Source organism: Agelaius tricolor, unplaced genomic scaffold (genome assembly GCF_023055355.1).
Source record: "Agelaius tricolor isolate 1412-34295 unplaced genomic scaffold, bAgeTri1.0.p SCAF_5, whole genome shotgun sequence".
In the NCBI taxonomy this organism is placed as follows: Eukaryota; Metazoa; Chordata; class Aves; order Passeriformes; family Icteridae; genus Agelaius; species Agelaius tricolor.
This window is the reverse complement of record NW_027269265.1, coordinates 38826690-38848067: the sequence shown is the minus strand read 5'-3', so window position 1 is coordinate 38848067 and position 21378 is coordinate 38826690. Positions and strand designations below refer to the sequence as shown.

General features: G+C 54.6%; 1 protein-coding gene across 7 annotated transcripts in view; it reads right to left on the bottom strand.

Annotated features, from left to right (window-relative positions):
- DGKZ (diacylglycerol kinase zeta) overlaps positions 1-16480 on the bottom strand; it is a 54458-nt gene extending 37978 nt beyond the window's left edge. Inside the window, exons 1-3 of one of the 7 annotated variants that reach the window (XM_071427421.1) lie at positions 8283-8412; positions 943-1041; positions 686-755 (exon numbers count right to left, since the gene is read on the bottom strand). Coding sequence is in view for 5 of the 7 variants with exons in the window: in XM_071427417.1 (XP_071283518.1) it covers positions 15645-15883 (239 nt within the window). In the remaining 2 variants the exon portion in view is untranslated. Of the gene's footprint in view, positions 1-685; positions 756-942; positions 1042-7978; positions 8144-8282; positions 8764-9559; positions 9775-15644 lie in introns of those variants that run through there. The other 6 variants (XM_071427417.1, XM_071427416.1, XM_071427420.1 and 3 more) reach the window with 6 other exon arrangements.
- Between the last annotated feature and the right edge of the window lie 4898 nt (positions 16481-21378).

Here is a 21378-nt window from a genome sequence, read left to right as displayed (position 1 = left end):
GTTCAACCCACAGCTGTTTGGACCTCTCCAAAACCCATTCGCCTCCCCTCTGAAGAGCACTAACTGGCCACACGGCCTCTTGCTCCCAACACCTCCAACCACAGGACTCCCAAGTAGCCCTGGGACAAGATTTTTGTGTCTACATCATCAGACAAACAAGAGATGAGTGGCAAATTCAGTAAAGCCCAGGATGCCATGCAGAGAAACTGTGTAGCAGAAGCCAGGAGGAGCAGTAAGGGTCTTCCACTGCGGCACTCACACACGTGTGGCCAAATCCTGACCAGGCTGATGTGCTGCTCTACAAAGACCAAGGCATAGGGAGCCCAGGAATGGAACCCAGGACTTGTCCCTACCTCCACATCTCCTCAGGAGCACTTGTGAGTGAGGTAATGGCTAGTCCCAACACCATGGCTAGCCTAGGAACCGGCTCCCACACAGCAACTACATCCCAGCCATGGTGATTGTCTCCCAGGCCCTGTTTTTCCACCATTTCTGGCAGTCATAGCCTTACTGAACTTCTGACTGTTTCAGCTAGATTTTATTATTTATTATTATTTAATTTAGTCATTTAGCTAAACCACCCTCAGTGCTGTCACCTTAGGTCATCCAAGCATTCAGCATGCACTGGGTCTAGGTGCTCATGCCCACACTGGCTAGGACATAGAGGAGGAAGAGCTCAACTGACCTTCAATCCAAACTCCAGCAATACAGAAGCTGCCATGTTAGTCGATCAAAGTCCAGTAGCAAACTGCCCTCTAGAACAAAGACAGTGACACAGGCATAAGGCAAGCAGCCCAGCTTTCAGTGGCCTTGGTTAGTACTGACACAAGAGGGTGAAGTGGGGTGAGATGTGGGTGGGAGGGAGGAGAGCTTTTCAAAAGAAATGTTGCAGCAGCTGCTGGGACTGCGCAGCCTGCGCAAGCCAATAAAAATACCACATACTTATACACCGCTGGCCGGTGCTTTATCCTCCTGGATCCCCATCGGCTGGGCTGGCTGCCCTGGAGACAAGGGAAGACACCTTTGTGGGGCAGGTGGAGTCTAGGGACACAAAGAGAGTGGTCAGCAAGCCATGAACACACCTGGCTGCTCAGCACACAGCACTATCCTCCCCCGCCCCAGTGCCATCTCTCCACCACATGCTCTCCCCTTGCCTTGGCACGTGCAGATCCCAAGGGCTCCAATGGCACCTGTGCCACCACCCATGCTGTCAGCCATGGAGGTCAATGCAGGCAACATGCCCATGAAGCTGGAGTCAGCAACACTGTTTTTCCCTAAAGAGTCAATCAGCAAACATGAAGCACCACACTCCTGCCTCTGGGATACTAACCCAGCCCAGTTCAGACCCTGCCAAGTGCCCACCTCCAGCCCAACCCAGGCAGCTGCAAGAGAGCACACAACTCAGGGACCAGTGCTAGGCTGGCACAGAAAGAGAGCCCCGCTTCCCTTCATCCTTCCCTGTGCTGGCCTGGTTCCTGGCTGCCTTCTTTCACCTTGACTGCTGGGTCCATGCATGGATTTGAATTTCAAATAAATCATGAAGGCACTCTCCATGCCTTGCACAGAGAAGCATTGTTTGGGCAGGGCAGAGCAGTTCACCTGTTCCCAACTCTCCGGCCCTTGTGCACGGGCACCAACCCTTAGGAGCCCTGACTACCACCAGCCAGGGGCTGGGTAGCAAAGCTCTTGGTGACCCAGTGCAGATGGGAAGTGTCATTCTTGGGATCCCTCTGACACTCACCTCCACCACATCTGCTTCCTCACTCATTCAAACAAGAAAACTTGTGGGTGGGTAACATTGTTTGAGCCCAGGTGGGGAATCCTCAGCCTCTGCTGGAGAATCTCCCGGCCCCATGTTGACCTGCAACCCTGCCAGGAGCTGAACTGGGGAGCAGGATACCTCCTTCCATGCATCCTGGCAGCTCTCACAGGACAGCAGCCCTGTACCTTCATAATCCTGCCAACTGCCAGCCTCACACTGGTGCAAAATACCTGCAGAGAACAGCCACCCCACCCCCTGCCACACTTCAGCAGTGGCAGCTGCCATGTGCTAGCTGCCAGAGTGCCTCACGCGATGTCTTCTTCTGTGGTGACCTCGAGCTTGGGCAGTAAGAGGCTTAGCCCTGGATCTGTGAGGCTCCTGGCCAGAGCCAGGGTAGTGAGGCAGGATGATGTACAGATAATCGGACCAAGTGGGAACTTTCACACGGAAGGATGGCACATGGCCATCTGCATTGCCCCCTGCTCCCTCTCTTGGATGGCTACAGGCCACAGCCAGAGGCTGGGAGCTCAGGAGGAGGCTGCAAGCCATCTTATGTACTTCTACCCCAGGATTCTCTATCCTCATCCCGTTGGGGAGTCCTGCCCTAGAGTGGAGGTGGGGCCCTCCATAGCCAGTGGGGAGCAGGCAGCAAGGAGTCCTCCTGTTCTCTGGCTCCGGATCCACACCTGGGCTGACGGTGGCAATCAAGGGACAGGCTGTTTGGCACACACGTTTCCTGTGGAAGCCAACCTGCAAGAAGGCTCTATGTTAGTTGCCCTGAATTCCTGGGCCAGCCAGCTGGGACACATGACTTTCTTCAAAGCCATAGCATGTGCTGGAGCCAGGGCTACTCCAGCCCTGCAAAGAGATGAGATGCTGCTGGGAAGCAGGGAAAGGAAGACAGGGTAAGTGGAGCTGGGAAAAAGGCAAACACTAAGCTCTTGCCCATTGGCGCTGGGTGGGATTTTCACACCCTGGATGGGTGTCCCCATGTGTGGCTGGGACTAGAACCTGCCACAAGCTGGCATCCTGCAATAATGTCAGGGAGCCAGCAACAGCCCATGAGACAAACCAAAGGAATCTCCCACTAACACGGGGCACATAGAGGACAGGGCAGCAGCCAAAGGACGGGACTACCTCCAGCCAGACCTCCTTCTGCTCCCAGAGTGGGGCTTTCCCACCAGTGCCACGTACCTGCCACCCTGCACACACAGCTTGGGCAGCATCCTGCAGTCCCCCCAGAGACAGGTCTCCAATTCTCACAGCTGGGCAGGGCTTCTCTGAGATGGGGCATGCTTAGCTCATTTCCCCAGTGGTTCCCTGAACCACTGGGAAGGGCTGACAGCCGTCAGCTGGGCAAAGCTCAACCAGGCTATTTCCAGGCATGGGAGCAATGGTTACAGGTAGAAACTGGAACTGACAGCCGAACCCAGACAGCACAACCTGCCCAGCAGGTGGGGCTGAGACAGGTGGCCCATTAACTCCTACTGTCTGGGACAGCATGGAGTGGGAAGAGATCCTCTCAGCTCCTCATCCTGGCGCAATGAGGAAGAGCTTCCCCTGGGGGCAGAGCTCACAGTTAACTGCAGAATTAGCACCCTAAGGCGTCAACCCCTACACTGCAGGCAGGAGGAGAACAGCACTGGGTCTAACACATACGTCTGGTGTGAACAGGACTCCATCCCTGCTGGGCTCTGGCCTCGCCAGCGCAGCCTCACTGCTTGCCTTGGCAGAGCTTCACCCTCCACCTGGTGTCCTGATGGGGAGAAGAAGAAAGCCTCCCCGCTCCCAAACACAGACTGCAGCTGCTGCTGGATCTGCAGGTTGCAACAGAAGCACAGAGTATACTTTTGTATTACTGGAGAGCTGTCATAAAGCTCTTGAACTCAGAATTGCAAAGACAGAGCCACTTATTATCCCCAGAGCCTGGTGCCAACTCAAGAACCAGCAGGACAGGTTTCCCCTATTTCCATGTCCAGCCTGCGTTGCCAAGCCAGACCTGCACCAGAGTCTCTACCTCCAAAATTCTCCAGCAGAAGCCATTCACCTCCTGCCAGTACTGCATCTCTTCCAAAAACAGATCGTTTGTGGGCCTAAGGGTCAAGGAGTCTTAGCCTGCAGTCCTTGCTCTACTCTTGAACTCAGCATCTCAAAGTCAGCACTGGTTTAAAAGAACCAGCAAGCAAGCGAATGCATGGCTAAGAGAAAACTCAGGAGCTTCAGCTCACAGAGTCACCTGGGGAAAAGAAAATAGAGCTCCACTAAGAGCAGACCTGCAAATTAAATTTAGAGGCTTTGCCAAGTCTCTGGGGAGATTGTCTGCTCCCCAGGCACTGCATGATGATGAGTGAAGGAAATCCTACACTGTGTTTCCCACCACCTGCCAGAGCTCAGGTTGCCCTTTGCTGGAGCATCGCCTTCATTGCAGAGGACTGGCCTCCCTATACCAGCACCTCCTTAGTCCCCAAGAGAACTCACACAATCAAAGAGCTCTCAAACTCCCCCTGCTCATACCACTCACAGCTCTGTCTCTCCCCTCTCATCACTGTATCCTTGCAAAGACCCGGCTCCACTCCCAGGGCCTGACTCTCTTCCTATTGTTTTTGTTCAAAGGAGGGAAGCAGTCTCTCATCCTCCCTCCTTTCAGCCCCTTGAGGAGATTACAGTGTTTCCTGGAAAGGATGCTCCAACCCCTAAGAAGATTAGTGGAAGGTGTCCCTGCCCATGGTGGGGGGGTTGGAACTGGATGATCTTTAAAGTCCCTTCCAACCTAAACCATTCTATGATGCTATAATTAAAGGTCTTGACACCTTCTCTGAGCAGGCACATGTCACTGTAGCAGTCCCTGCTATGATCTTGGGGAGCTGCCAGTGGGTGCTTGAGACCGGAGATACAAGCAAGTGGCAGGTCCACACCACGGAGGACCTCAGCCTCTGGAAGCAGTCAGACCCCCTATGCTGATCCTTCCCTGACCTATCTCACAGCCCCACTGTGAGCTGGCAGCTGTCCCAGCCTGGCTCTGCTGTGAGGCTGCATTGGTTGCCAACAGGTATGGCTGCTCAGCGTGCCCAGTGCTTTATTTTTCCCCCGCTGAGAAAAAAAAGTCCCTGAGCAGAGATCACAGAGCAAACTCAGCAGCGGAAACAACTCTCTCGGTTCATCCCATCTGCCCTGCAAACAAGCCCAAGTGTCACTGCAGGGGACAGCTGGGGATTCCCACAAGTGACACTGGTCCAGGCCCAGCCAAAGCTACCCAGCCATCACCTCTGAGCAGAACGGGGAGCAGAGGCTGGAGGGTTTCAGAGCTTGAGGCATACAAAATCTGCATGCGTGGAGGAGAAGTAGGAAGATGATTGCTCAACAGCTAGCTGGCAGCAAGGTGCTTTGTGAAAAATCTTGTCCCAAGGGAAACACTGCTCTCAGCCTGCAGAGCACAAACTTCAGGCTCCTCACTACCATCTGGTCTTCCTGCAGGGCACCTGGGGTTTACTCCACTGCACGGCCTCTCTACTGCACCTGCACCATGGAAAGCGGGTGCAAGGGCCAGCAGCTTCAAGGGCACCCCCACACAGCAGGGATGGAGAAGGCTGGGCTGCTGTCCCACTGGTACATCATTCTCAGCTTTCACATAAGTGTAAGCATCAAGCTGCAAGAAAGAAGTGACAAGTGACGTCCCAGAAAGATGTAGGCGGGTGCTCGGCTCAGTTTTTTGAGTGCCGTTTACCCACAGGCTGTGCCACCCACAAACCTTTCCTGGGGCAGTGGCAGGCACCCCCAGGCTCACCTGCAAGCTCCAGCATAAGACCTGCCAAAGGGTCACAGCCAAAAACTTGGTCTTGTGCTCTGCTGGACTACCATCTGCCAGCTGCCCCACTGGTGGCTATAGCCCTGCTTATGCTATCGCACCAGCCATTACACATAGTTCCTTTGAAGTGGGATTTGTTACAGAAGCTCTGAAGCCCACAGGGGAGATCCATTTCACTGGCATCCCACTTCACTGGCACAGGGATGAGCAAGAAACAGGCATTGTCCCCAGCACTTACACTCCTTCCCCAATTCCTCCCTGGAAAGGGCAAACTGCAGTGCACTCATAGCACAGAAACAGGGCACCTAGAAAGGCAATTTAATCCTAACCACCTCTTATCTGATCAGCCCCAATCTCTTTATCAGCCCAATTAAAAGAATTACCCATCCACAGGCCGGATGCATGTATTGTGCACTTGTCTCTGTCAGCTCTAGAGCCAATTACTCCACCCTCCTGTAAGGCAATTACAAGGTACAGAAATAAGCCTGCTTGCAAAACATGGGACTAATGTACCATACCACTGGAGGCCAGAGCTTGGGGGTTCACCTTTCTGTTGCTTCAAACCCCCTAAGGGCTCACCTGTCCTGGAGACAGGACAGGCTCTCTTGCCATTTTGCAGACCCCTGCCTCCCTTGGCCATGCCTCCCAGTGTTGCTACAGGCAGAGTCCAGCACAGGGTGTCCACCTCAGGAGACTTCTCTCCTTGAAACCAGGGCTCTCCACTCGTGCCAGTGAGCAAATTCCTCCCAATTACCTAAGCTTCCTCTAGACCTGTTTCCCAGCCACATATGGCTCTGAGTAAAGCTCAGAATAGAAGGGGGTACAAATTTCCTCACTGTTGGAAAGCATTTGGTGGGTAGGGGCTGGCTGTACTTATTGACAAAAGAAAGCGTAGCACAACCTTCCCTCTTAATCCCCTCAGAGGAGGAGAAGAAACTTCATGCCATCCTCTGCTCCAATGCTCAGGTGGGCATGAATTCAGTGGCGTGCAGCCAATTATCCTGCATGACTTCTCATCGAGTTTACCTCCCACTGGTGTGTGTGGGAGCCCCTTCTCAGAGGTCCATGGGAATCTCTCCTCACTACCCTGCAGCTCTGGGTGCTGCATTCATCACCCTGAGCCAGGGGGAACTGGGTCCCTCCATCAGCAGCAGAAGGGCAAGAATGCACTAAACAACCCCGTGGCCGTTTCCAGTCTTGGCGGGCCTACTGGCCTCCTTCAGCTCCTCCTGCCATTCCACTTTGCCTCTCCCCATGTGGCCACACTGCCAAAGGTTGTTCACATGTGGAGAACTTCCCCTTGGCTCTGATCTACATTGCAGTAACAGTCCTGAAGCCCCAGGACTCAGAGATGCCACACAGTACTTGGAACAGGCCAGAGACTGCCAGGAGCTCAAGGCAGCCATTGCTGACAGCTCTGAAACCAGAGCAGAGAACACTGCTCTGTGGTGGAGTGACCTTGCAAGCCATCCACTCCCAGGTCTGGCTTGGATGGGGAGGTTGAAATTGGAGCCTTTCCCCTCCATTCAGCACGTGTGATACCACTCTGGTGGCACTGCATCCTGCTTCAACTGCTCCCATATACCAAAAATACCCATGAGACATAGAAAGCTTGTCACGGGGCCACCAACACAGCTGGGGGTAAGAATTATCAAGTACAAGGAGAATATGAGATAAGGGGGGCAGTTTGGCCTGCAGACAAGTTTGAGGGGGAACATTATTACTATGTCCAGCAACCTGATGGGAAAGTACAGAGAAGATTGGGTCAGATGCTGCCCAGACGTGCACAGTGACAACTGAAAGAGACCAGGCACAGGCTGCAACAACTGAAACTTATTTGAGAAAAAAAATTCCTGAGTAGCTGAAGCACAGGAGTGGGGGATCCATGTAAGTTGTGTTCTCTACACCCTGGCAACGCTCAAAACTCAACATCAGTAGCTTGATCAAACTCGACCCTGCTTTAAGACAGCAGTGTGTACCAGGCAATCTCCAGAGGTTCCTTCAGACCTCAGTTATTCAGTGTTTTCAAAGACCTCCAGATAGCAGAGATACCAGGCTCTGGTACTTCGAGGTACTTCGCTTACACGTCCAAATCCCCACGAGGCCAACAGAGAAGCTAAGGGAGGCACAAGGAGCCCAGCTGGCTCTGGGGCAGACGCATGAGAAGCCGGGATCCCAGCCGGCAGCACGGGACGAGCACAGCCATCCGCCGGCGCGGCAGGACTGCCAGTGTCGCAGGCGAAGCAAGGGACAGGCATGCGGGGATGGAGACAGGCAGTTCAGGGCGGGTGGAACCGAATGCCCAAGAGACGAGGCTCCGATTCCATGGGGACGACAGCACACGCAGCGAGGGCAATGCTCCCCAACTTGCCATCACTCGTGCCAAGAAAGTGAGGGAAAAGCAAACTCACCCCGCTCCATCCTCACACCCTGTCTCGTATCCCCCTGCGGCTGCGCTCAGCCAGGGTGAACCCCTCGACCGGGCCTGGTGAGGCGGCTGCTGACGGCTCAGCGGGAGGAGGCTCTTTGGGAGCCGGTGCTCCGCTGCCTCCGTTCCGGATGCTCCAGCCGCCTACAGCCAGCCCTTGCCCGGGAGCCTAGCTCCCTCCGGCCCCGCTCCGCCGCCAGGTGCCGGGGCGGCGGCGCGGGCACCACCCGGAGCTCGCCCGCCCGGCGGGACCCACCGTCCCGCTGCCCGCCCTGCCCCGTACTCACCTGCGCCCGAAGAGCTTGAGGCCAGTGAAGCGCTTGTTGCTGTGGCGGCGGCCCAGCGGAGGCGGCGGCGGCGGCCCCCACTCGGGCTCGGCGCTGCCTGACGCCCCGGAGGAGTCGGCTGTGGCGGCGGCTGTGTCGGAGGAGGCGGCGGAGGGCGAACCGCCAGACGGCGGGGGCCGAGCCGCCTGCATGGCCGAGCTCAGGGCTCGGCGCCGCCGCCACCGTGGTTCCGAGCCAGAGGAGGGCACCGGAGGAGGGCACCGGGGGCGGGCGGGGGGGCGCGGCCGGCTCGGGCTCCCGCCCCACCGGGGCCACGGACAGGCGGGCAGGAAGTGAGGCGCTCACCGGTGGCACCGGCGGCCGCGCCGCCAGCGCCGCCTGCCGAGCGCGGGGATCGGGGCAGGCGGCGGAGCCCGTCCCGTGGCCCCGCGCCCGGCGCCGCCGCCTCAGGAAGCCGCGTGTCAGCCCCGCCGCCGCCTCGCGCTCGGAAGAGGTTCGGCGGCAGAAGCGGAGCCTCCCCCTGCCTCCGCCTCCCATTGTTCACCGCCGGACGGAGGGGACGGAGCCAACAGTCCTGCCGCCGCCGCCACCGCCCTCTCCAGGGACCGGGAGCCACCGCCGGCCTTGTCGCCGAGGCCAGCACCGAGGCTCTTACCCAGCCCGGCGAGCGCCTGCCCCGCTTCTCCCAGAGCCCAGCGACGCCGCTGGCTCAGCGGGCAGCGACAGGGGCAGGGGCTGGCCTGCTTGCCATGGCTGCCAGTCCAGGCAAAGAGCAGCTCTTCCAGCCCTCCTTTGCATGGAAAATGTGCCGGCCGCAATGACAGCTTGCCCGCTTCCCAAGGGTGTGGAACCAGGCTGAAAGCCGGGGCTGTGGGGGCCTGGCTGCCCACTGCACGGTGCTCCTGCCGACCCTTAGCACCCTGGGTCAGGTCCCACTGGCAGACTCAAACACCAGCTGTTTCCAGGAGGGCTGGTGGGAATGGGGACACACTTGCCAGTTTCCCTGAAACCGACGGCTCAGGCAAAGCCGGGCTGGCCCGCTGTGCTCACGGGCTTGGCGTCAAAACCGCTCGCGCGGCCCTCTGACATCCTGGCTGGGAGGTTGTGCTGCGCAAGCCCAGGCACTAAGAGAAGAGGAGGGGATTGCGGGCAAGGCGCTGGGCAAGCACAGGAAGCCTTTCCCCCAGCCCCCAAATCACGGGCTGTCAGCACTCGCCACAGCACCTTAACCCCCCCAACAATAAGAGGAAGGGAGCGGAGCCCAGCTCGGTGGGTACCTTATGTCTACGTCCCCCGGAGGGCTCTGGGGAACGTCCCAGGAGCGATGCCGCCACATCTGCCGCAGCATGAGCTGATGTGCTTAGCCAGCCCGGGGTTCACTCTCGCTCTTCCTCCCCCAGCAGCCGCTTTCCGGAGTCATCCCGAGGGCAGGTCCCTGGCAGTGCTCCGCCGCCGGCCGGGGCCCGGCTTTGTTTGCAACCTCCACCTGGTTCCTCTCTGCACTTCCTGGAAGTGTGAGGGCGGCTGTCATTGCAGCCGGCTGCGCGGCCTTCTTCCCACGGGGCTGGCCACCTCCTCTGCTGGGTCGTCTCCAGTGAAGCCTCGTGCACACCCTCAACAAGCAGGAGCACGTCCTGGCACGCTGGGCTGCGCGCCGAGGAACCGCACCTCCCCTGCTGGGTGGTTCTTTGAATGCCCCCAGACTTGAGACAGCCCCCTCCCCAAAGCTGCCCCAGCACCACCATGCACACCAAGGCCATAGCAGTGGGGTTGTCCTCCTGCCACCCACCCTGGGCCATTCACGTCCTTACCCTGCAGGGCACCACAGCACTCACAACTCCTGGGTGTATATGTCCTCCCTGTGTGGCAGGCCTGAAAACAACCTCCAGCATCTGCTCAATCTGCACTGGAGTTCATTGAAAAAATGCTTTGATAAACCAGGAGTGGGCAGTGTGAAAAGTAGAAGCATGTAGGATGCTCCCAGCCAGCCTCCAAAGAATGGAGAAACAGCCTGACATTCATGGTCCATCCCCCAGTCTGGGGCAGCACAGTCTAAGCCTGCAGGCCTGGCCTGTCCCCACCTCCAAAAACCCCAACTCTTCACAACCAGATGCTGCTTGGTATGCTCTGGCTCCAGGAAAGCTTCAGATCACCAAGAGGGTCTGTGGTCAGCTTCTATGGGCCAGAGAAAAGCAAGCAAGCAAAGCTGGTCCTGGCAGCCTGCACAGATGGCATTTCTAAAGGGGCACATGGTCTTGCTTTAAACTCCATCATCAAAAGGAAAAAAAAAAAACATTGACAGACCTTGATCTCACCAGGCAAGCTCTGAAACTGAACACAACCCACTGCATTAATTACTGTGCAGAGAGAGGAAAAGGCAGGACCTGGATGCCTAACTCCAGCTCACAGATCAGGGAGGGGAGAGTTTTGTTGTTGTGGAAAGGTTTCATCATCCCTGCTGCTTTGCATGCCATGATGGGTTAGTTGCATTTTCTCCTTGCCTGCAGACATTTCCCTTTCATGTTTCATGCACTGTCTCGTGGTATTGGTGTCTAGTCTTACCCAGGAGCATCAGGAGTATTGGGGCTTGGTGGGGCTGTTGGAGAAGAAACACACCCTGCCCTGAGTCCTTCACCATCCTCTGTGTGCTGTGTCCATGCATCCCTTCACAGTCCTGTCCCTTGGGCTTGGTTCAAAACTGTGGAGGAACCCCTAGAAATCCCATTCCTGGCTGTTCTTGGTCAGGAGACCAGAGGAGACAGACCCTGCTGCACAGGCTTCTCTGTAGGCAGCACAGGAGAGGGATGGGGATCACTGTGCTGGATGTTACTGTGAACTGGCACCCTTGTCTTCATGCTAGTTTGTGCAGCACCCTGGTACTGAAAGGATTAAGCTGCCTGCTTCAGCCAAACTCAGCAGGATACTTGCCTGTGGGATTCATTGTGAACAGGGATCAGATAAGGGAGGGAGTGGTCAGGGGAAGCGATGGCTCTTGGTTCAGGGATCCCAGCTCTCCCCACATACCAGTGTTTGGATCAAGGTTGGAATTGCCCCTAATCCTGGTTAGTGCCCCTAAAAACCTCCCTGCTGGCCTACTCAGGGAGTCCCAGTCCATGGTCCTCCAGCACATCTACACCACATGCAAGGCTGAAGCTATGGTTGTGGGGACAAACACAGGGGAGAGAAGCTGTGTCCTGCTGCCTCAGAGAGCTGACCAGGCTTGCCTGATGTGGAAAAACCACAGCAGGAGGAAGGGCAGTATCATCCCCTCTGGCAGCAGCAGGGTCTTGGGTCAGTTTAAAGCAGGGAGTAAGCCTGGTTTAAGAAAGGGCTTGGAGCTGCATACCTGTAGTATCCCTCTCTGGCATACTACAGGTATGTCTCTACACAGCCAGGCTGTACCCACAAACTCAATGTTTCTCCAAAATTGCTTCTTAGGATGTTTTCTCTCTTGTTACACACAGTCCCATATCCAGTTCACCACTGCCTTGCACATAGGAACAACCAGAATGAGAGCCAGAATGAGAGTGAACACACACCAGCACTGTGCTCCAAGCACAGGGTGATGCCAGCTCCAACCCCATCCTGCCCCTGCGCCATGCACTACAGCCTGTGTCTGACAGTGGGGCCCAGCAGAGCTTGTCCCTGGTTCTGGAAAGAGTCAGGGCAGGGGAGAGTGAGACACTTGTCACCCCTGACCAAAGTCTGTGAGGAGCCACCTGCTCATTTCTAGCTCTTCCCTCTGGCTGTGCCCCCCATCTCCTCTCCCCTGCTGCACAGAGGCATGCGGAGACAGATGCTTCTGTCAGAGTGGAGCGGGCTTGGATTGCTGGAAACAAATGGGAATTTGATTATGCTGCTCTGCAGAGCAGGGCTAACACGATTAAAAGGCCATCAGGCAGGACTTGGAGGAAGGAGATTGCCTCTCTGTCTCTCTCTTTCTGTGCTGACAGTGGAGGCTCTCCTTTCCTTCTTCCTCAGCCCCTGGACTGCCCAGGCTGTCCTGAGACTTCACAAACATCCAGAGTCCAGATCTGAAGAAAAAAGGAAGAGAAGACAGCAGAGAGTTGCAACCATCTTCCCCTGGGCCACTCAGGGCTCCTACCTCCCTCTCTCCAGCAGCTCCTGCCAGCTCTCCCCTCTGGCCTGCCTGCTCTATGACCAAGCTCCCTTGCTATTTACATTACAAAGCAGCCCCCTCTGCTCCACTCTGCGGGTTATATTTAGCTCCTTGGCACAGAACAGCCTGTGAGTTGCATTAGCTGTGTCCTATCTGCCAGCCGGGGACCACACTGAACAGCCGAGGTTCCTCACATCTCCCCAGCAGGGACGGGAGCTGGCTGGGGGGGCACGGAGGGACACAGGACCCCCTCTTCCCGCTGCCAGAGATGGCTGTGTGGAGCCCTCTGGTGCGTGGGCTGGTCTGGGCGCTACCTCTGAACGTGACTGAGAGCCGAAGAGTACGACCGGGCAGAGCCTGCAGAGAGCTCGTACAGGAGCTTTTGTGCGCTTGTGGTTTCCTTTCTGGGTAAACACCCCTCCGGGCTGGGTTGCTGGGTGCAGTGGCAGTGACAAAGGCTACTGCTGCAAGCATCACTCTGAAAGCAATGATGAAATAGAGAGGGAGCCCACAACTGCTCAGGAGGAGTTGCAGGATGCTGCTGTGACCTGCCACCACCTGTCCCAAACCTCTCTGGCTCCAGGTCAGCTTTCCCTACAGCAAAGTTCTGCCGGCCTCTAGCTTGCCCTATTGCCACTGAAGCTATCCCACTCTGGGAGCTAGAGATGATCCTGCCCTACCACAAAACCTTAGTGGAGACACTCAAGGCAAGCAGGAGCTGACTTTGGACTCCCTTTGGCCAAAGTGACTGGGGATTTAGGCACACAAGCCTGGTGTTTGCTCTGGGTTTGCTGTGGTGACAGAGGGCATTGGGTCTTTCTGGCATTGCAGAGAACCTCCCTACTGGGCAAATTGTCCCAGAATGTGGAAATCTGGTGCACAAGCCAGCATCATTAATAAGTTTGGCACGAAACTGTTACTCAAAGCCCTAAATATAACCTGAGTGCTGAGCTCTCTTCCACCCGCTCAAGGCGCCTCCATACACCGTGGCAGCTATTTATGGAAGGAACTTTATTTCCATGGGATTAATATAATTTCTGCTCATTTCAAAAGCTTTATATAGCAGCTTATGCCACCTGCCCCTCGTGATGACTAATGGGTCCCAGCAGGAGCAGGTAGGTTGGCAGCAAGGGGACTGGGGCCTCCAACCTTCAGCTGACATTGAGGATAATTGTGATGCCCACAGCCCATGGAGAAGGTCCTCCAAACTCTGTACCAGGGTTCAGTGTCTCCAGAGCTAGACAGCACAGCAAGGGGATTTCTGTCGGTCCCCTAGGACTTTCCATGCTGCAGGAGGAGCATATGATGGAAGCCAGACCCAAAACTACATGGGTGTCACAGGAGAGAAGAAGCAGATATCCACCCCCAGACACTTCCTCTCCCATTTCTCCCTCCCTTTGTTTGGCCATCCAAAACACAGGGTGGAGGAAGCAGCTTGTCCCAAGCACCATTTCTTCCTTTGCTCCTGATGTGCACATTGCTGCAGCATTCCCTCCAACCTCTCAGAATCCTCCCTTCTGCAAAGCCTGCATTGGACAGGGCAAAGTCTCTTGCAAAGAGACCCCTTGTGTGGGTTGTGTAGAACAGAGGGGCTTTGTGTAAGGGCAGCACAGGCTGGAGCATGTCAACTGAGCCACTTGCTTGGGGTGGCTGGGGTGGGATGGGCAGGGTGTATAAAATCCCTAGCAACCTTGGATAATTCTAGATCAAATTCAGGCTGATAATTTAGGTTGCAATATGTCCCTTCCTGCCCTGGGGAGGCTGGAAAATTGCAGCTGGCTAATCTGTTCACAAAATGCACTGTGCACATCTGGAGAAGACAGCTAAGAGGAGAAAATCCTGCTCTGCTTGGCACAGTAATTCTTCATCCTCTGTGCCATCAGGGCAGAGACCCTCCCAGCTCTGTCTGGTGCCCCAGTAAGCAGCCCTGGGTACAGAATGAGAACCAGGAGGGCTTGTGTTGTCCCAGTTCCTGGCAAGGCTTAGGGACACTGGGTACCTGGGGAGGTCTCTGCCACCTCCCCAGGCTTCTGCTTGCCACCCACCACACGAATAACAAGTGCTGGGGATGAGTCAGCTTCGAGGCCCCTCCTGATCTGCAGGCACTATTAAGTTTTCCCATTAGTTCCCATTACTGCAGTATTAGAGAGCAATTTGCTCACAGCTTGCACTGAAGCCCTTGCCAGGGGGGAAAAAGGGGGAGTGCAGGCGGGGGGGGTGACCGACAGCTCCTGCCACAAATCTTCTCCCTGGCAGAGCTCTGCACCCCAGGGTCCCCAAGGCCCAGACCAGAGGTGGGACAGTTTGTTCAGCCTCTGTCTGCCATGGCAGTGGACCTCCATGTCAGATTTCCACCTGCTTGTACACTATGTGGCACTTGCTGAGCGTGGCATGACGTGGTAACATGGAGCTCAGAAGGACACAGACATCTCTGTGCCAAGCCAAATCTGGAGAGTAGTAAGAAGGCAGCTCCTCCTCTCAGTCCCAGACTCTCACAGCAGTCCAGGATTAGTCCTGCAATGCTCATGTCTAGTCTGGGCATGTGCAGGGTCAAAGGATTTCTCCTCACTTACACCTGAGAGCCATTCTGCAAAGATGGGGAGTAGTAAATCATAGAAGGTCTCAAACACCCTTCTAGCAAAAGAAAGGACAGGGTAGAACACCAGACCTTATTTGTTGTGACAGAAGAATGGAGCTGAAGTCCTGGAGATACTGACCCAAGCAGGATTTTGGGCATTATGGCTGGAGTTGGGAACAGGAGCTCACCTGGGTATCACCAGGCAGTGACTCCCATAAGCCCCGTGAGAGCTATGAGAACCACTCTTTACCTCTGTCAGCTTTGCTTGGTGATAGCAGGGGTGGGAAAGCACAGGAGTTGCAACAGAAGAGTCACACCAAAAGCCAGGACAGATCTCCCTTTGCTGCAAGGTACTTTCAAAAAGCCCAGACCACTGCCTAGGACGTATCACAGTCCCAGGATGGGAAGGGGGAGTTGGGTAGAAGGAAAATAAGAGGATCTGCAAAGGTGATAATGAGACTGTCACTGCAGAGGGGGCTGTTGCATGCAATGGGAGGGACTGGGCTAACTGGTTGCCTTGTCTCTGTGCTGAGATGGTTTCTGGAATGTGCTGGTAGTTGGTGAAAAGAGCCAACTCTGACCCCTTGGGAGGGAGATGCCTCAGTGACAGGCCACCCCAGTGCCCAAGTGCATCCCTGACACTTGGAGACCCAGGTGTTCCTACCTGTAGGAGACCTGCTTTCTGATGGCCAAGTGCAGGAACTGCTCCTCCACCTCTGCCACAGCCACTGCCCCTCTCATCTCCTCCCAAGATGGATCCATGCTGTGGAGGCCCAAGCGTTGTGCTCGTCCAGTGCTCTCTGTATCTGCTGCTCCCTGGAAGTTTGCTGTGGCTCCCCTGGCCACCTCAGCATCACTCCTGGCAGGGGAGAAGTCTCTCCAGCTCCTGGGACCTTCAGCCATGCTGGAGTGAGGTGTCTCTCTAGGCAAGGAGTCCCAATTTGCCCTCAGAACTTCTTGGGCAGACTGGTCTTGTCCCACGGGGTCCTGCAGTGCTGCTCGCTTCGCCTCCCCAGGGTGGTGAGACAATCCCAGCAAGGCTTAGCTCCCTGAGGGAGCACAAGCACGAGAAAAAACAGTGTCCAGCTTTTTGCAGTTGTATTTACTGGCCTCTTGATAGCAGCTTGAATAGCTCAGACGCAGCAGCTCAGCCTCCTACCGTCTCAACTGCCCTGCTACTCTGAAGCGGAGGAATATCTGACACACACCTGGAGATGTTCGTGCTGCTCTTCGGAGGTGCTGCCACTGTGAGAGCAGTGGGGAACACAGTGTTCATTGAAGAAGCAGTCCAGGGATAGTGATGCTTGCAAATGAGTGAAAAAGAGCTTGGATTGCCTTCTGCAAGGTCCCTCTGGAGCCAGGCACATCCGTCACTGTTCCCGGCGGCAGCAGCTGAGCGGGAGTGGCAGGGAAAGGTAGGCAGTGAGGAAAGTGCCTGTGTACAAAGCCTGGAGCAGCTCTTGAAAGACAAAGCAGAAAGTGAGCATGAGTGTGTGCTGTGTGCGTGGGGAGGGGGCTGCGGGGAGCTGCATCCAGCAAGCAGCCTGGTGTCACCTTAGAGACACTTGAAACTGGCACTTAACTCTTCAGAGTCTGGGAAGGCATAGGAGGGTGGCAACTCAGCTGCTCCTCTCTGCCCACAGTCCAGCTGGCACCTGCCTGCCTGCAAGGGCTGCTCAGGGAGCTGGGTCTCGGTCACTTGTCTTAACCAGACCTGCTGTCAGATGAAGTCAGGTAGCCTGGAAAACTGCATGACAGCAGCACCCCCAGCAGAGCAAAGTACCTGCTGTTGTATCCAATCATCCACCATGGATGACATCTGTTCAGGGACAGGGTCCCCAGCTGTGGACAGTGGTACCCATCTGAGCAGAGGTAGTGCTGTAGCATGGCCTCTGTCTTTCCAGTTGGCTCACTCAGGTCCTTGCCACTTAGGAGGCTACTTTATTCCTGATTTTTCCTTATTCAAGTCAATTTTTCTCCAATCTTGGCATCCAGAGGTAGAAATGACCTTCTATTCTCTGCCCACATACATCAGAAAAGTTGCATCATTTATTTGTCCCGGGCTGCAGCTGGACTTTGTGACCCGAGTCCAAGCACACCCTCATGCTGTGGATGTCAGCTGAGATAAGAGATCCCTACAAAGCTCTCATATGTGCCTGATTTGTTCTGTCCCAGATTCACATGCTATGCCTTTACCGCTAGGCCCTGGAAAATTCAAAGTTCCTGTCTATAAGAGCCATCCCCTGCGTCATGGCAAGGTTATGCAATCATGTATCGCACAAAGAGCACATTGCAGTCACCTCTAATCCCAGTGTTTTCCCATGAAAGTCTGGCATGATGGGAGCAGGAAACTGTCCTCAACCTGCTCTGTTGTATCACCATGGAAGTCATCAGGAGCATCTCATCCCTTGTGCCAGCACTCTTCATTACGTCCATATGGCCTTGTGGCACCTCTGCTGCAGGGTGCTGTGGAACAGCATGTTCCCATGCCACTTTTCACCCCAACCCGGGAAGCAACAGGGGCTGAGGAAGTGCTATGTCTTTTCCTGGTAACCACAGCCCACTGGCACCTCCAGTTCAAGTTAGTGAACCTTCGTCTGGCCCTAAAAGTCACAATGACATCTCTCTCTGGCTGCACTCCTGTGGGATTTGTTTCTCTCAGGGGCACAACAGCCCCCAAACCCACTCCTCCACGGAATCGTGACTGGCAGGGAGCCCCCACCCTCCTCACTGTGTGACTCAGCCCCTCCAGCCCCCACAGGGGTTTTGTTCTCCTTAAAAGCTGAAGCACTGCGGGGTGAGCCCTCCCCCAGCAGCACTGCACAAGCACAGCTGGTCCTGGGGAAACAGCTTCATCCTCCCTTTTGGGGACACAGACCTGCTTGGGAGCTTGCCAGCACTCCCTACATGGATGCATGGCCCTGCTCCATGTCCTCCTGCTGCCCACAGAGGCTGGGAGCGGGCTGTGGAAAGGGAGAAGCAGCAGGTGCCCAGTGACACCTGTTCTTCTCACCACCCACAATGAGATGTTTCTCTTCTGCCCTGGGCTCTTCCTGGCCTAGGGAGCCTCTGTTGCCATGGAATACGGGAGCCACCTTCACTGTGCCAGCTGGGCTGTCAGGGCAGGACAAAGATGGGCTACCCAGAGGAGCTACAGGGGATGCAAAATGCCGGTCCCTTCTTGCTCCCAGGGAATTTTGGGAAACATCTGTCATGTTCTTTATGGTTAAAGAAGTTTGTGGCCACCAGGCTGAGGAAGTGGATGACCAGTCAGGGATGGAGACAAATCGGAAGTTGGGTGAGAGCTGGGTCGAGACTTCCAGGTAGGAAGGAAGGCAGAGCATTTCTCACTGGTGTTTGTGTCAATGCCATAGGAAAGGAGCTTCAGGGTGGGAAGCAGAGGCCCTTATTGCAGGAACAGGAGACCCCTGAGCCAGGCAGAGCAGAGCCCTGAACTAACAGCACCTTTGGTCAAGTCAGAGTAAAGGCCTGGACAGTAAGTGCCTCCTGCATTCCCAAGGGGCCGGATCTTGCTCCACAGAAGCCCTCTCTGTGGGGAGAAGCTGCCAACAGGGGATTTCTAACTTTCTACCCACATGACAGGTTATATAGCTGTCACACAGGCAGGGCAGGCCAGATTTTGTTTGTCTGGAGGAGATATCCCAGGATATGCCTGCATGAGGTGATGTAATGGATCACATAGGCATCTGCATCTCTCTCTGCCCTCTCTCTCTGACTCTGCTGGATGTTTTGTGTTTCTCTCATGAATGGGGTCACCCTTCACTTGGAGTTCCCTGAAGACTTGGGAAGAGCAGGCAGATGCTGCCTGAGGATGATGGGGCTGGACAGTAGGATTGGGTCAGTCCTGTCCTCCTGGCACCCTTCAGCTGAGCCAAGTTACCTGCTTACCTGGTGCTTACCCGCGTACCACACAGGAGTGTGCCTCTCCTGTGCTCTGATTTCCTTCTCTGTGGGCATGTGGGACAGTGCAAAGGCATATTGGTATTTACCATACAGACCCCATCCTTGTTTCTGCAGGCATAGGCAGGACATGAGCTTTCTAGGAAGCAGCATTTCTAGTGAGTAAAGCTCTGTGAAGGTACAGTCGCCTTCCCTGGGCACAAGAAAAACCTCCACCCTGCTCACCTCTAAAGCCCCATTTCAGCCACCAGATTAGAAAATCAACACAGATTTGTTGAGACAGGCCAGGTCAGTGTCCATCCAGGTGCTATCACTGTTAACAAGCTCCATAAGCACCTGGGGGATGTGAGGGGATGCAACTGCCCCATTTTCCCCAGGTGTCCAAAAGCCTGGGCTTCTTGCCTGGTAGCAGGACCAAAGCCTGTTTATCCCTTGATGGATATATGAGACAACTGCTGGCACAACTCCCAAGAGGGAACAGCAAGAGGGATCATGGCAGGCTTAGAGAGCATGGATACTCTCCTGAGAGCCCTAACTGCCCATGTCTTCTGAAACAAACAAAACATACCCACCAGGCTGCTGCCATGCACTGTCAGTAACCCTTTTGGCAGCAGCAAGCCAAAAAACCTAAGTATTTTATCTTTTTTTTGTTGTTTTTAATTGGCCTGGTAACAGAACAATCGGGAATCATTTGTTTCTGAAAAACAAAGTCCATGTTCTGTTAGCATTTTTTTGTTCAGGGCTTGTATGAATTGACAGTGCAGAGGCTTCTGAGAAATGTGACCCTGAGTGGGTAGAAACCCATCTTGCTGTGGCAGAGCTCAGCACTTGGAGGCAGACCAAACACAACTGAGTGAGGCTGAAGGTGACTTGTAAAGAAGGTGACTCTTGCTCTGCTAATTCTCTCAATCTGCTCTAATTAGTTGCTGTAGTCAAATTGGTAGGTGTGATTGACTGGTGCATTTTGGGAGGCATAGCGGGGATCAAAAGATCCTAATGTGTCTGCTTTGAGCAGCTCAGAGATGTCTGGTAGACTGCAGAATTAGGAGGATTTGTCAAGATGAAGGGAAATTTTCTCCTGATGGAAGGGTTCTGATTGGTCTGGCTGTGTTAAAGGAGCCAAAGCCTGAGAACTCATCCTTTTAAGAGCTTCCCTCTTGCACCTGTTTTGGAGTGTCTGTGAAGGGTGCAGGCCAAAATCTCCCTGGAAGGCAATTCCCAAAGAGCTGTGTGAAGTTTCACAGGGCTGAGCAAAACAGGGCTGAGCCCTTCCTCTGGATGAAATCTGATGAGTGCAGGGAGCAGCCCCACCCCATGGTGGGGGAAGGTGCATCATACTGACACAGGATTAGGAGGCTGCTTTTGGATGAGGTGCTGCAGGGAAAACATCAGATTCTCAACTCATAACTAGTTCTGGCCCAGGAAGAAACTGCAGGGCAAGATCAGGCATTTCCTTGCATTGGTGGGTGGGCAGGGGGAAAGGAGCTCTGCATGGGTCTGCAAACCCATGTCAGACTAACCAGCCATGGATCACACATCAAACTCCCTCTTGGCAGTACAGACCTGGCTCAGAAGAGAGAGCTCCTATCTCTCCCAGACACCGTTCAATGGCCAGCTCAGTCAAAACAGCAAGGCAATAGCTTTACTCCTCTCCACAAAGAAATTATAATCTGCAGAAAGAGACCTTTGTAAGCCCCAAGCCTTACATTCTGCTGTGGCACAGTACTGCAGTACCAGCCCAGCCAGAGGTGGGAGATAAAGACACCTTATAGCATCTTTGAAAGTCACTCCTGCTTAGGCTGCCTTCCAGACATGGAGGGCTGACTCCAAGGAGCTGCTTCAATGACCAAATTCTAATGAACCCACTTGAAGCTTGCTAGAAAATGAAAATTTGTTTTCTAGACCCTCAGTTACTTTGTGTTTCACACAAAATCAGGAGAAAATCTATCAATTTTTGCAAGTATAAATGGACTGTCAGAGGTACAGGCTGACAGACAGCCAGGACCTGGGTCGTTTCCCATTTGAGTGCAGTTGCTCTGCTTTTACAGTTAATGAAAAGAATTAGGTATTTTTTCAGACAGGATAGGACATCATGCTATGAGCTATGTCTTTGTTGTACAGACCCCTGCACAGCCTCTTCATTGAAGTAGCTCTTTGCTTCTCATGTACTTTCTTCCATGATCTTTCTCCTTCCAAGAAGATGATAGTGGTATTTCAAGGTGGGGAAAGAAACTGAGGCAGAAGAGTTCTGACTTGTTCAGAACTGCAGAAGAGATAACAATGACAGCGCTGCTGGAAATAAAACATGCAAGTTTGTTTCTAGTCCCTGACATGGAACATGAAGTCCCAGTACTGAACCAATTTTGCACATGGCCAGGGAACAGGAGAGGGAGCAGGAGGTGAAGAGCTGTAATGTGGGCTGGTGTGACAACCATGCGACAACCATGCTTCAATGAAAGCACCTGTCAACCCAGGGC